Raw genomic sequence first — 16084 nt, forward strand, 5'->3', positions numbered from 1 at the left:
CCCTGGTTCCTGTTCAAATGAACACATTGTCATTTGTGAATATTGTTAACTACAGAACCTAGCCTACCTCTTTGTAAGTTGTTATCTGCCAGAGATGGGACCAAGTCATTAATAAATCTTTCTTTCCATTGAAGTTTCAAGCCAGATTGAATTTGAGGTTTGGACTGGAGGTTGGATGAATGAAGAATTGCGAGGGGCTTCATTTAGGTCCCTAAAAGGTCCCTAAATTCTGTTTAGTCACTCCAGTGTGATTCTAAATTATGATATTTGAATATGAGATCACATTGACTCTCTCTCTCTTTGAGAAAAGTAAATGATGGTGGTCTCACAGTGACCACAGCTGGAGTTTTAATAACCTGTTGACAACAACAGTGTATGTACACATGATGTCCACCTGTAGTATGGTGTCAATGATTGATGCTATTCCACAAAGGCAGGAGATTTGTTTTTAAATTCTTTATCTTCCACCAGATTTGTCACACCTGCTTTGACATGAGGTACTCTTGCAAATCAGTAGGTGCATGCACCACAGTGAAAAAAAGTTGGTAAAAACAAGTTTTATCCTTCTCACTCAAATTTGTGCAAATTGTGCAAATTTTTGCAGGTGTTGCGATGCAGTGAGTGGTTCATTGTGGTTCTCACTTCCTCTGTCACCAACACAAAAGCTATGAAACTCACTTGCAGATTCTTAAGTATTTGTCCATTTGGAGAACAATGTCAAAGAGGCTGTGAAACCTTCTTGTAACAAATGTAAAGAATAAGAACTAATCTAATCCACCTGAGATTTTGATAAACCTGGGAACTCAAAAACAGAATCTGAAATTGGTTAACCTCCTGTATGAAACATCTAAGACTGTATAGACTTGTTCTCATCATTACTGTTGCTGTGTACTCATTTAAATCTGCTTTAAGATCAAAACGGAAACTGAAGGCTACATTGAGCTGTGTGATCTTCATTGCCAAGAAGAGATTGCAACAGGTCCTCATAACATCACAGTACAGATTCTTATATCTTATTATGTTCTGACTTGTGACTCTTAAAAGAAGCTCACCATTTTGTCTCCATCACCTGGTCAAACACCGTCATGACAACCAGTCTCTTCTCTGCCCTGTGAGCACCGCCATCACTGTTGTATCATAAGAGGAATAAACCGGGGCATCGAGTGGTGCAGTAAGTTAAGCAGGCACCTGTAGAGGCTACAGTCCTAGCTGCAGGCGGCCCCAGTTCGAATCCCGCATCGGGCGGCCCTTTCCTGCATGTCATTCCCCGCTCTCTGCCTCCCAGTTTACTGTCTCTCTATCTAATAAAAAAAAGCCAAGAGGAATAAACTACACATCCAGCAGCTTGTGAAGAAATGAGGCTGTTCTGTAGTACAGTGTGAACGTTTCACACCGTTATTCTCTATTCAAGTACAACTGATGTGTTTGCTGTGAGTGGAGACTGTATGAGTTTTGTGAATGTGTCAAATTGATAATTGTAAGAATTATAGGTGAAGTAATAATCAAGGCTCAACTATTGTGATGACAGTTTATTGCAGCAAAAAACAGGAAAAAACAAATAAAGCAAACTTGTATAAAATCTAATGGGAAAATGCACTTCTTTTAACAATTTTCAGACTCATTCTTTATAAATGACAACACTTTGAATATCTTCAAATAAATACATTTTTCTTTGTCCGAATCCTCATCGTAACAATTAACAATTTGGTTTATGGTTTTCCTGGTGGTCAGCAAGTTGCTATTTTCAAGAATGTAACCTCATTGTAGTCCAGCATCTATCAGTGGTGAACAAATAAAACATGTGTTCTGCAGAGGCCTAACATCAGGTGGTTCTCATGATAAAACATTAGAAATCCACGAGGGGCCTTCTGACCAGACTTGAGCAGATGAGCTAAAGAAAGGAGCACCAGGTCAACTACTGTAACATTCAGTGTCATTTTTAAACCCATTTAAACTGATGCTTTTTTTCCTTTCATTGTCACAAATGTCATCTTTCTTGTAACTTGATCTAAAAAGTGTTGTAGCAGAACAGGCATTTTACACCAGTAACTTCAGATTCTAGCAGAAACAGGGGGAAAAGAGAAATGTCAGAACTAAACAAGCCAAATATTCATCCTCAAAAAGTCCTTTCAGTACTGCATGTAGAAACTTTGTTCTATAACACAGTCACAAAACAAAAAGGCACAAGGAAATCTCTTAACAAGTATGATGAACACATCAAAATAGAAGGTAGAGTGTACTTTCACACCGACAAGGATCACTAAAAAAAAAAAGAAAAAAAAACACACATTGCAGAGTTCTTCTGGAAAAACTGAACCACACCACTGTAACCACAGTGGTCCCATGTTTGTATCATGATTTCTTTAAAGCTGACGACCTTCTATATCAGTTCCATACACAACCAAAAGAAACAATCCAATTAAAATGAGACAAAGAGCTCAGTTAAGAAACCCAAAACAGATTGAAGACATCTGAACCTACTAACAGAGACAGACGGCAAAAGAAGAGCTGACGTCTAAACTCTTCACCATCTCTCAGATCTGTGAGCACAAGCTGTAGGCTGATATTTGTGCAAGAGGAAACTACAGAGGTGCATGAGCATGGAAACACAGAAGGGATCTAAAGATGCAGGCAACATGTGCATTGTGTAGCAATGAACTGTATATATACAAACATTATGGGAAACACTGTTCCCGATAATAAAAACATCCACCCCTACAGTGAAATATGGAGATCACTGCCTCCGATACAGACACACAGTGGTAGGCAAAAACTACCTTCTTCTTTCACATTATGGAAGACACTGCTCCCGATAATGTTGTCAGGACAAGAAGTGTACATGTACCAAGGAGCCAGTGCTGAGGATACATTCAGAGACAGTCAAGAAATATTGTCAAATGTCATACGTAAGCTTGTCTTGCTAAAGACCCATCCAGTGTCAGTTATGTAGAAAATCATTTTGACCTCAGAATTGAGTGGCTCTGTGCGCAGCACTGGCCATCGGTCCACATGTACACTACTTTTAGCAGATGCTGCTTTGTCATTTCGACAGTATAACTGTCATAATTATGGAAGGCACTGCTCCCGATAATTATACGTTTTTTTAGAAAAGGCGATAAAAAAACTATTTATAGTGAACCCTGCCACTGATAAATAAATAACACAATAAATAGATGTACGGTTTGTTGATTCAGTGCCACGTGGTTAGAGACCGTCTCCCTCCCCGGCCTCCCTAACTATCAACTTGAGATTATAATCTTTTTTTGTAAATTGTTGCATGTAAGTAGGACTTTTCTTGAGAGATTAACGCTGCTTGAGTGTTGGACAGTGCCAGTAACAACAGCCGATTGTCTCAACTCTACCTCTAGGTGTGTTCTGTGCTGTGTCATTAGAAATTCATCTTTAGTCCTTTTTCAACAACGTCTGAATCTCTGACAAAGAGTCGAGTATCAGATGTCAGCACAGTACGAAATTATAGCTACCAAAAGAAACCAGCTCAGGTTTCAACATGAGGCTACAGCAGCAGTGGAAATACCAGCAGTTGTGAATTGTAATTATTATGGTAAACAAAGGGACATCTTTAGCTTATTACATCACACTGCCCTTTTCTGTTTACTAACCTCTGAGCTGGTAAATAGTCATTGCTGTGTGACCTGATACTGCACTGAAAAGTATCACTTTGACTGTATCTCTTTCATGCAGAGGGTATCACCAATTTGAATAGTACTGCCACGTAACACAGGCATTTATACAGGTAGTTGTTACTAGCACCAATGTGTTCAAGACTGTGGTATTCAAGTACCACAAGTTAAATGATTTGAAATATTATTTGAATTATTTCTCTTTCCAAAGTGGGAAAAAAAGACCTACTGAACTTCTTTGTTAAGGCAGGAGGCTTATGCACATGTTATCATTACTGTGACTGCAACTGGGACTGTTGGTGAATTAAACCATGAACAGAGGAGTAGGGAGGGGAAATTATTTTAGATTTCATTATCCAAGGACCAGATGTCGCCTGCTAGTGAGTTGGCACAGCCCTGAATGGTCCAGGTAGCCAGGGCAAACTGGTTGTGGAACAGGTCGGCGTCAGCCTCAGGGGCGTCGGTCCTGAGCGCATCGAGATGGTCGGACAGAGCTGTGAGAGTGTGGGGGCCGGAGCCCAGCAGGATGTGGCGGAAGGGACTATCTCTGGGAGACACGTAGGGCGACAGGAAGTTCCTTTCCACCTGCAGAAACACGGGAGAGAAGGATGTTCACATAAATGCATTTAATTATGTCATGTCTTTTAGGGTGGTTATTTTACACTCTATGCACTGCTGAACAACCTTTAATATCAGCACCATCACTGCCTTCCACCACGTTCTGATCAGCAAATAACCTGTACTGGCCTCTGCACATGACTGTGTGTGAGTGTTGCATTTCTACAGAGTATCTCAACAATGATCCTGAACTGTAGAGATCTTACCGTCATGATGCGGTCATTGATGATGCGGCACTTCTCAATGTCCTCCAGGTCACTGTTCTGGACTTCTGTTGCCAGGGCACGAGAGGCACGGCCGTAGGAGCCATAGGCTGAGATCAACCACTGCACTGTCAGGGCCTTGGGCAACAGCTGAGGCTGAGCCTGGAAGCAGACACAGCATCAACACCGCTTAGTTAGTGAACTGGATTAACTCAATTAAATAGAGGAGCATCTTCCAGGGACATCTGGTTATTTTTTAACAGCAATGGAAAAAAATGATAATTAAATGGCAGAAAAATTGAAAATTGAAGGTAAACGTTATTTTCATTTGCCACTCACTCTCTGAACACTCTTGACTTTCACATTGATTTGCGCCACACGAGTACGTATGAGCTTCTCGTATTTCCCCAGGTCCATCTGCAGCAGATGATCATGGACCAGCCTCAGAGCTATGTGACCTGCAAACTGGGCTGATGCTACAGCCAGTTTAGGAACATTGTTGGCTGTGGCGCTGTTCAGCTTCAGCTGGGTGTCCTGCAGTGTGCCAAAGTATTGGTAGTGCTAAAGGAGGAGAAGAACATTAGGATGAATTAAGTCAATGAACAGGGTTGTCAAAACTCTTATTTAATTTTGGAACATCAGGACGACTTACTGAGTTACCAGCAGCAAATCTAAATGAGAGTGAGGGAATGCCGGAGAAGGCCAGGAAAGGATATGCAGCGTTGTCTGGTTTCAGAGGCTCCAAACTGGAAGATAAACATGAAAAAGAAGCCGTGACCATTTGCTGAACATGAGTATGAGAAAAGTTTGGTAGTCATGGAGGTAATGAAACACTGAGACTGTAGAGGAGAATGTAAAAGACTTACATATCCGATTCCCAGTTGCTCTTCCCAAACTGAGAGATAAGAGACTGAGTGTTGTCAAATTTCACCTGAGGACAAAACAATTGAATACATTAATTTTTCTGAAAAACTTGACTAAATGACATGAATGGATTGTATTGAATTGCTGAGTTCACCTCCTTCAGAGTGCTCTCAATCAGGCTGTGCATCAAGGGACTGGCTGCTACTTTAAATCCACTGCGACCTGGAGAAGAACATTGGAGTGAAGTGTCCTTATACACATTACAGTTCTAGATGTCAATATCAGTTACAGCCATTTTTCTAACTATTCATATAATGTGGACAAGATGTCAAAGATGTTTTTAAAAGAGAAGTAAATACCTGTTACAACACCATCCAGGTTGATGTAGGAGAAGGCTTTCATGTTCAGAGAAGTCAGATAACCCTAGAAATGCAACAAGTACAAAAAACAGTCAGTAACATTACTCATTGTTGTGCTGGTTTGATCAGTTCTACGGATTTATTGATTTTATTCATTTACTTGTAATAGAGTGGAAGCACCCTTCACTGTTTTGAATGTGTGTTAAAGGTGTGAAAGTACTTTGTATGAATGTCTCCTATGTATTGTTTTGTGTATGCAGTGGCTCTGAGCCCAAAACAAATTTCCCTTTGGGACAATAAAGTACAATCCAATCCAATCCAAGACTTTCTTGTTCAACAGTTTCAAACATCATGCAGTTCTCACCTCCAGCCACTCGGTGGCGCCAACACTCCCATATTCTCCAGCGCTCCAGCTAGCAAACACAATCGTCCTCCTTGGCTTGAATCCATCTGTTCAAGTGGATAACACATGAGTATGAACAAAAAGAGCAGTGCCCTCACTAAACAGGGTCTGATATTAATGTCATGTCACTTCTGTCAAAATCATTTCTCATCAGAAACAGCAGCTGTCATCAAGACTGAGACTCACCATTCTTCACCATGTCTGAGATGGAACGAGCCAGCTCAACAAGCACGCTGGTGCCAACAGTTGATGTTGCAAAACCTGGACCCCAGGCATCCCTCTGAGCACCGATGACCACATACCGGTCTAAGATTTAACCATGAGACAATCAGAAAAGACAACCACAACACACTCACTGACATTCAACTGACCTGATCTCATGTCTGTCTTGTTAAAGTAGCATCTTACCTGCATCCACAAAGCCTTTGATGGCACCAAAGACATTGTGTATGCTCTTTTCAGTGAGGACGTTGTTGACCTCCACAGTGATCACATCTGTATCTTCTCCCAGTTTGTAGTAGCTTCCCCATTCTGCAGGTGCACTCTGACCCCCCAGCTGCCTGTTGGACACACATAATAAACATGTCAGCCACTACTGAGACACATATGTCTATATCCCACTTTACGTCATCAGATAGTACAGTTTGTAGAGTGAATATTTCAAGTTTTCATCATCATTTCAGATGGTCCACAGTGTGTCTGGGTCTTACTGCATAATCTTAGTTGCCGTGGCTGTTGTGATGGTCTGAGCCAAGATTGTTGGTAGACCTGAAGACTGGACGGGAGGAAACTGAGTGTGGTTGAAGGAGGGGAAGCCTGGGGTGTAGGGATCCCCTGACCCCAAGTGGACCTGTGACAGACACAAGGAAGACTTATGAAGTTTGACCAGCACAACAGTTGACAACAAATGCTTTTGTTTGTTTGTTGTCACGGCACCAACACAACTGATCATGTCTAGAAATAAGTACGATCTCTAATCTCTGTTTCTAAACAGTCCACACTCACATGTCCATACAGCTGAGTTGTCTCTCCGATAGAGTAATCTGTGGGGTCTGCATAGATCAACACAGCAGAGGCCTTCATTTTGGCAGCATTGGCTACCTGTAAGCAAAAAGATACAAGCAAGGTTCAGAATTTCGTACTTTAGAGCAACTGAGGGGAAAAGCATATAAAATATACATATTTAAATGTATATTTTTTATATTACTAAAACCACCCACCTTCTTAGCATAACTGAGCCTACCAGCTCTGACCAGCAGGACCTTGCCAGTCAGGTTGACATTCTTGCCCTGCAGCGATGTGAAGTCCACTTGCTGCCCGTAGTGCGCATACACAACAGCACCCTGGGCCAAAGAAAGAAAAAAAAAAAGAGAGAAATAAAATTAGGGAATTACCTTTCTTATGAAAAAAAAATCTCTGCTTTAATTTATCTTGTAGATTACCGTTACTGATCCATTGGCACTGTAGGAAAGAAATCCAGTTGGACGCTCCTCAATCCCGTTCTTGAAAACAACTCTGTTGGAGCCAGAAGCTGGAGGGTCCTGAACCCTAACAAAGTGCTCATCAGTCCAGGTGTCCATGCCGTACTCTTTAAACCTGTTGTTCACCTTGTTCGCCAGCTCTTCATCACCAGGAGAACCAGCTCGGTGGTTGAGACTGGTAAACTCACTGATGACAGAGAAAACCAAACATGACAGGAAAAGGAAAATGGCAGAGTTAAAACTATGATTTTTAGAAAAAGAAGTCATCACTGCCTGGCAGAAAAATGTAGGCTTACCTAAAGACAGATTCAAATTTGGATTCACTGAGTTTTGTAGCCAAAAGTGCTTTGACATCATCCCAGTCCATTAGGGGGGCAGCACCTGTCTCGTGTTTAATAGCTTGTTCAAAAGGGACCACCGACACTACAGGGCTGGGAGCCGGTTCCTTCTTTTGATGGACCAGGTAGCCAATCAAGTATCCTGAAAGAAGCAGTGGTTTAAAATGAGGGACAACCAACTGAGACTAAAAAAAAGACTAAAACAAGCACACATCAGGAGACACGGGTACATAAAGCTATGTGTTGTCTGCTTGGTTGGGGAAAGACACCAAGTCTTCCAATTAAAACACCAATCAAAAACTCATAACACAGAAGAGTAGTGGTCCTAAGATTGATCCCTGTGGAACTCCACACATTTTATTAATGCAGTCTTCATATGAATGCACCTTCTTTATTTGTTGACCCCTCTTACCAATGATAAAGATGAGGAGGACTGCAGCTGCCATGAAGCAGAGGTTCTTGGGTGTTCGCCCAACCTTTTGAGTCACATACGGTTTGCGGGCCGAGTTGTGATTCAGATGTTCTCCCACTCCATTTCCACCAACTTCCTCATCCATGTCAGACGACAGCTTCATCTCCACATGGCTATTGTCGCCTTCCATGTTTTGTGTCAAGTTGAACCGTGTGTAGGAGTGTGGCTCCCCATTAAACTGTATAGGAAGAAAAACATTACAATGAACAGCATTAATGGAACAATACATAGGTGTTTGATGATTGAACCCATGATCGTAAGAGATAAAGCTGCACTCTATGTGCAGTGAGATTTTGTACAAATTGTTGTAGTACAGTTTGGATTTGCTTCACCAGACAGGAAATTGTTGTGTGGCTCTGAATGCTTGCCAAAGTTCATTTAAAGACTTAAATGTTCCAACATCAGCAACAAATCTGACAGGAAGTAGTTCATCACTTGTGTAACCATCACTGCATGGTGTTTATTTCAGCCATTCAGTCAACTTACTGTGACAGCTCACATAGAGGACTGACTGTGACAGTGGTTCACATTTACTGATTATTGCAATGATTTACTTTTTTTTTGGTGGTAACGATAACATTCCGCAATGGAGGGATCATTCCTACAAGCCGATCTTGTTTTTGAGTCAAGTAAAGTTACAATACTCACAATTTTTGATATGGTTGACCTTGCTTGGTCCATTGCTGCTTCTTAGGATTCTGAAAAAGGGAAACAAACGACCACGTTGGACTTTTATATAGTAGAAATGGTGGCTACAAATTAAAGACATCAAATCAGCAAGTCTACGAAGAATGAGTGTCTGCGCTCTAAGACTTCTAAAGGGTTTATTTCGGTGCCGTGTGGATACATTGTGTAACTGATTTGTGGGAATAATGGGGTGTCCAAAGAACACGTCCCACCTCTTGTCCAAACATGCATGGGGTTTCCTTTGCTGCTAACTAGAAAGGCAGCACTGTTTCTAGGCACAAAAGACCAGTGTCCTGCACAGGTCAGACTCCATGCCTCCATGTGATCCATCGCCAGAAGAATACAATAACAGCATAACTAGCTTCCCACAAGCTTCAGTTCAAACCACAAGCCAAACAAAGCAAGGTTTCAATTTAACAGAAGAGCTGAAGCTGAAATGCAACTCTTCTGTATATATTCTTAAGCACTGTAATACGTGTTATTCATGTAGAATAAAAGCAACATGTGACAGTTTCCAGGAGAGAGGCCTGTTCTGTAAGGTGCTAAAACTGTGGGGGGTAGGATGGGTCGAAACCATTATGCAGCATTGCAAAGCATGTAAGATCCTAACTGTCAAGAGCCATTTTGCATTCATATACAATGTACTGCTGCAAACTAAACATTCACTATTGCTATATCATTTAAATTAGGTCAACTGGTCTTCGATTGTTGGATTCTGTGAATCAAACATTACATACATATAAAGATGGAGCCTTCCATCCATTCATTGTGTTCAATTCACCACTATCTGTATTTGTGGACATTTTATAAAGGGTTATGAAAACAGATGAAATAGCACAATACCCCCAGGAATCAGGGGGAAGTGGAGCCAATAGAACCAGCAAGACAACAACTTTAAAAGAAAATGCCAATCTATATATTTTCTATATTAAAGCAGAAGTGAGTGATATATTTGTGTTAATATAAGTCTTAAATAGTTATATCTTCCGACAGCAATCACTTACATAGAGTGTTTGGACTGAAACACGGGTCTCTCAGTCCCTCTGCTCTGCTCTGAGCCGAAGAGAAAACATTTATCGTATCCTACAGTTTTTATCCAATGAGGAGAGAGAACGGCATGCAGGGCTGTGTGTGCAGCCAAGGAACGCCATGAATGTGGTGACGTAGCGACGAGGACTGTTATGGTGCGTTCAAGGAAACTCGTATTTTTCCGACCGTGAAGTGGTACCAGTTCGATCTGGTACGAGTTCACCGGTCGGAAGTTACGAGTGGCCGTTATAGTGACTTTCACCGGTAAAACAGGTCGGAAAAACACGAGTGGGTTGCCTGGAACGCTACAAAGTCGTAAGTTGTGACTTGAAGCTGTAATTTACGATTTCAAAAGCCTGCCTGGAACGCAGCATTAGCGAAAACGACCGGATCACTCACTTCTGCTTTAAGATTCATCTTGTTTTTTGTGGAGAGGGTATGGAAGTTGGTCATTTTAAACATCTGTATCGTGTTACGACTACGGGCACAGAGACAAAGTTGTTTTATAGAACAGCAGGGAGGAGATTTGACCACCTCCACTTCACCATGTTTCATGTTCGAAACTTTTGAGTCTATTTCTTGGTATTTTCGGTATGTCAACATAAGGAAACAGAGTATCTGGGCGGGGACGTGTTCATTGTTTGAATGAAGTTTGACCTATCTAGCTGGTCATACACAGCTTCTTCAATCGAACCACACTTGGCTGATAATAGTAGCCACCATCTTTCAATGCCCTGCGTGACAATCTTGGACAAGACAAGCAAAAATTACATACTGCACAATAATGTAACTGTGGAAAACAAATGAGCTTTCTTGAACTAAACAAATAATACCAGATATAAAAGGGTATTTTACTGCAAACATTTAAAAAAAAATAGCCTTCCTCATGAAAAATAAATAACCACTAGCTATAGCTACACTTGACATGTCTGCACAGGTCTCCTGATGGCCAGTGAGACTGTGCCGTATGGGTCTATTGTCAGTGCCTTTGTAAGAGAGCAGGCTAAGGAACTGAGCAAATCCATGTGCTAGATGCAGCGTGACAATTAAATAAGACTTTATCTATTTCAAACTTGCTGCACAACAACATGCATTTCCACTGTGTTCATACAAATGAATACAAACCAAATAAGCTGTATTCATTCAAAGTATTTGCAAATTACTATCATTTGCTACATCAGTGAAACACAGAAGAAACATTCCAGCTAGCAGTATCTCACACATCCAACCAACTTTCTTCATAAGGGATAAGCAAAGAACCCTTGTGGCCTCTCCTACCCTGTCTGACCTTCAGAAAAGAACCAAACAGACAAAACCCTTTTAAATAAACCATGTCTTATCAATCGATGTAGGAGATTACTCCACCAGCTTTAACAGCCACCTCTTGTGAGAAGTAGTATGCCCTCAAAAGTTAAGTCTGTTAAACTTTGAACTGAATAAGTCACTGAATTGCTGCTTTGTTGACAGTGGACGAGCAACACCCACATGTTTCAAAACATGATAAGATTTAGCTCACTATTTAATTTGTAAATAATCTATTAAATTTATTTTGTTGGTAAAGCTATTACTGAGAATAGGAAAAAATAAATAAGTACATAAATAAAGCTTGCATGGCATGCAGTGACTAAAGCATGGGGAATGAAACGGCAGAGAAGAATTCTGACTGACCCTGGGCCAGTCTACTAACACCACCGGAAGGGTACCCAACTGGACATTGCGTGAGGAGAAAGGAGACACAAACTCTCTGGCAGGCACAGGGGCTGCCCCAATTTCAATCACCAAAGCATGGCCTTGCTGAACTCCCAACATCATGTTCAAAAGGTTTTTTAATGAAGCAGAGGAGGGTGCAGGCATGGCGGAACCTGACCATTCAATACTGCGGTACAGAAAAACACACGGGCTATATTCCTAAACATTGTAAGTGCAGCTAACTTTAGAACTTGGCCCCAGGTCTGTGTTGACATCTATAACCTTAAGGGGTGATACAACCTTAATAAAACAGCACTGCACTGCTCTAAAGTTCACAAACTAAGACAACTAGTTTATGGACAAACATTAGCATCTTGAAATGTTCTTTTTCATAGCCTTCTTTGCAACATAACCTGAAAGGTGTTGATACAGATTTTTTTAAGTGTCATCAGGACAGGATTAGCTGCTCTGTAACGCTAATTGGGCAGAGCTATGTCTATAATCTTACATACCAAACATACCAGGCCTACTTCTAATACTTTAATCTCATTAGCTACTCTTTTAGTTGAGAAACCTATGGATATAAGCTATAAACAAAACAAAACACACACACAGTATATATATATATAAATAAAATAACTATATATAAGAACTACTGTATAACATACATACAGTACATAACTATACATACACATTAACAATTCAACTAATGGTTATCAACATGTGTTATGTCTCTGATGAGGTATATTCCCTTGTAAAAGTCTTTGAACCACTAGTTAGTAGTAAGAGGCATGGCTTGTATCTTTATTGAATAATTTCTAAAAGATGCGTGTGCAGTAGAGATAGTAAACGCTAACTTGAGTCACGCCCTTCTGGAAACAGCACCAGCAGGCATAGCCTGTTGGACAGCTATTCTTAAAAAATAAATAAAAAAGAGCAGGACAGAACTGTCCCCTTTGAGTTCATCTCAATACAATGCACTTGTAATTAAGAGTAAAAATAGTGAAGACATGGAACAACTTGTCATTCTACCCAACAATAGCACAGACCAAATTACCTGAACACACAAGCCAAAAACATAGCAAGAAGTCAAGCATGATAGATAAGGCAGTTCCACCTTAAAGACTGTTTGAAGGGTGAATTTCTCTCTGGTTTCAAGGGTCGAACAGGTTGCAAAAGTAGCTTCCTCATAAAGTTCTTAGTAACTGAAGAAATCCCTTTGAAAAGGGTAGCCATTGCCTCATAAATAGTTACTGAAGCTGTGGCAAGAAAACAATTACAACACTGCGAGTGTGAACTCAGTTGAGGGCCAAAGAGGGGGCAAAGAAGTTGGAGGTGAAAACTATTCTCTCGTAGCACTTATTTACCATATTATTAAACATGCACTATTATAGGATGTTGTGATGTGGTTTAAAATGCAGATATTAACAAAATATATTTTGCTTGAATAATATTACATGATAACTATTACAAGCTAATGCAACCTTGAATACATACCAAACAAACAATAACAGCTACTAAGTATTCTCTGTATCTAAGAAACTCCAGCATCAGCAAATGGCCAGGTCATTAAAACACCTGCACTTTACAGCAGTTGTTTGAGTATTTGTGTATATCCAGCTATGAAGAGACTGGACATAAACGCAAAACACTCAGTGGAATTTTCCCATCACATCTCATTTAAAAAAAATACAGTTTCTTTGGGTCAGAAGTTATGAGTTGTTCATTCCAGACATTGTATCAACTACTTACTGATAAAATCATTGTCTTCCTGTTGCAGTAATAGCTTTGTAGATGAGTTATGTCTTTCCCTGAAGTCATGAACCTGAATACAAACTGAAGTTCCCATCTGACTATTGATTGAACTATTAACTGGAAACATGTACAGTGCATGAGGAAATAAATATTTTTGAGCAGACTTCACAGCCATGCAATGACACCAAATAGATCATCATTTGAGAAACTGGAGGCTCACAAACACCATCCAATCCCTAATACATGGTCTCACAACATTTCAGGCTAAAAATATTTCAGTGCTTCAGAGCTTATAACCAGTCCTCTGAGCAGCACTGAACAAAACTCATCTACAAATTATCATCTACAGAGACAACCAAAAATGATCTAGATAATAGGCAGCTTACAGGCAACAAGCGGTTAAACCTTGCATCACCGGTTAGTGCGGCAGGTTGCATGAACATATGACAAAATAAAATGTACACATAGAGTGAAAAACAGACAATTACACAACTGTTCACTCACATTATAAATTAGCATAGAGTTTAATTTCAAATGTTTTGACCAAAATCCCTAGTGATCAGGACAGTTACCAAAAAAATGTATACTTTTTTTTTTGCTGTGCCTTCAGCCTTGTCCTTGTTGGAGAGGACCATAACAGATAAGGGATGAAGAAACAAGGACACACTGTCTGCTGATGGAAGAACGAGCAATGTGTGGGTGAGATAGGAAGAGCAGGGGAGGGAGAAAAGTAAAGTGTGGGATACAAAAAGGTGGTGAGAAAAGGAGGGGGGGGCAGGAGAAGCAGAGAAGGGTCAGGGGTGAGTCGGAGTCATTGTGCAGTGGCAAATCATGTGAGAGTCACACTGGGCTCCAAAGCTCCAAGTAGCTCATGGGAAAGTGAGCCAAAATTACAACAGTGAGCCAAGAAAATCCAATGAATTAGGCTTAAACAAGTAAGTTAAAACAATAGCACATTCTGAATTATGGACAATGGGTGTCAACACAGGATACTGTTGTAGTATGCCCAGTGTCAGACAAAGACCTTTTGTCACTCATTTTACAACCTTATATTCTACTTCCACATGTCCTGGTGGTAACTTTGTAAACAGTGGATGTCCCTTTATGCCCAAGGGCCCCAGCAGGTGGCACCACACACAGTCCATGACTTCCAGGTTGACACACACTCAATTGAGGTTAATCATATTTTGAATCTAACTTATGAGTATTATTATAATTATCACTAAAATCATGTAAAAACAGGTTATAGCAATTTTACTACATATGACAAGAACTGCAACTTGACTTTTTAATATTCTTCCCAGGGTCAAGAAAGGACAGCCTATGGTCAAGACTTGTCAGCTTCACCTGCTGTTAAGTGTCCGTCATGATGAAGGACAGCTCATCCACACCCAAACCAAGTACCTGTCATACCATATGTTACTATTATTGTGAGACATGTTGAGCATCAGATATCTTTTCAGTGCCTTCTAAATGTGGACCAGCAGCTCCGGACCGGATGATACAACCATGTATGTTGTTGTAAGGACCCTGTTAGCTTCTCTATGCAGCAGGCTGCTGCTGTGTGTCAAGGTCAGGGAGGTGTAACGTCCTACTGACACCGTTACCCCCATGAGGACGCAGGAGGACTCGCTGAACGTGACAACAGCCTCTCCTCGTTATGGCGCCCTGGTTGCAGCAGCAGCAGCAGCAGCAACGTGACAGCCAGCCAGCCCACTCCGCCGCCGTCAATGACTCTTATCTACAGTTCAAGGAAGCAGATAGACAGCGTGCTCGGCTTCTCTGGCGTTACGCCTTATCTGACATGGCAGCACGGAAACGAAGTTAGCATACATTTAAGCTGTAATAGGAGGTTATTAAAAAAAAAAAAACAAGGGAAAACCAGAATATGCGGTGCTGTAGCTGATTTATTAACATACTCTCCAAAGAAAAACGGGGGCTTCGTGTGGTTCCACAGAGCAGAGTTTGAACCGGAGTTAATTCAATTCAATAATATATAGGCTACCAGCCCTGCCGTGCAGCTTGAACCGGTGCCGCGAACCGCTTGTCACCAGATGTGACTCTCACCTTCTGTTCAACGCTGCTCAAACTGACTGAGGTCTTCTGTGACAGCCGCTGACACGAGTCCTCTCCTTGCTGCTTCCTTCCTATCTGCTCTCTCTCTTCCAGCCGGCGACGGTGCCCTTGACCATGCTGCTTTCCAGTTTTACTGAGCCCCCACTCGCTGCGTCATCCGACGTCACTTCCTTCGCGCCAACTGAACTCACGTCATCGCGAGATTTGATTTCCTATTCTTCCCTACTGATTCTTCCGGATAAGTGTGAAAGTGGGCTGTACACGTGCTCTTTTGAGGATGTGTATTTGGCTGTTTATTACCACGAATGTTGAAACAAAGTTTAATGGGGGAAAAAAATCAATTTGTATGTAATTATTGACTCGAGAAGATGTGATACTCAAGCACGAAATGAAATAAAAACACACATTATGGATCTGAAACAAGGTCACTAGTGGAAGTGTCTTACATTTTCATACAAGTGCAATCCTA

The 16084-nt window shown here is 41.0% G+C and overlaps 1 protein-coding gene across 1 annotated transcript; it reads right to left on the reverse strand.

Annotated features, from left to right (window-relative positions):
• Positions 1-1514: 1514 nt before the first annotated feature.
• LOC311000488 (transferrin receptor protein 1-like) lies at positions 1515-15812 on the reverse strand. Its single transcript, XM_083991214.1, has 18 exons — positions 15607-15812; positions 9028-9077; positions 8320-8557; positions 7866-8049; positions 7531-7756; positions 7309-7431; positions 7094-7189; positions 6799-6938; positions 6497-6648; positions 6275-6394; positions 6050-6135; positions 5686-5749; positions 5481-5548; positions 5329-5393; positions 5115-5208; positions 4802-5023; positions 4466-4624; positions 1515-4226 (listed from the first exon to the last, which is right to left on the reverse strand). Exons 2-18 carry the CDS (start codon positions 9058-9060, stop codon positions 3984-3986), a joined length of 2313 nt encoding a protein of 770 aa, XP_083847340.1. The 5' UTR covers positions 9061-9077; positions 15607-15812; the 3' UTR covers positions 1515-3983.
• Positions 15813-16084: the final 272 nt, after the last annotated feature.

The sequence above is a fragment of the Trachurus trachurus genome (genome assembly GCF_905171665.1).
Source record: "Trachurus trachurus genome assembly, chromosome: 17".
In the NCBI taxonomy this organism is placed as follows: Eukaryota; Metazoa; Chordata; class Actinopteri; order Carangiformes; family Carangidae; genus Trachurus; species Trachurus trachurus.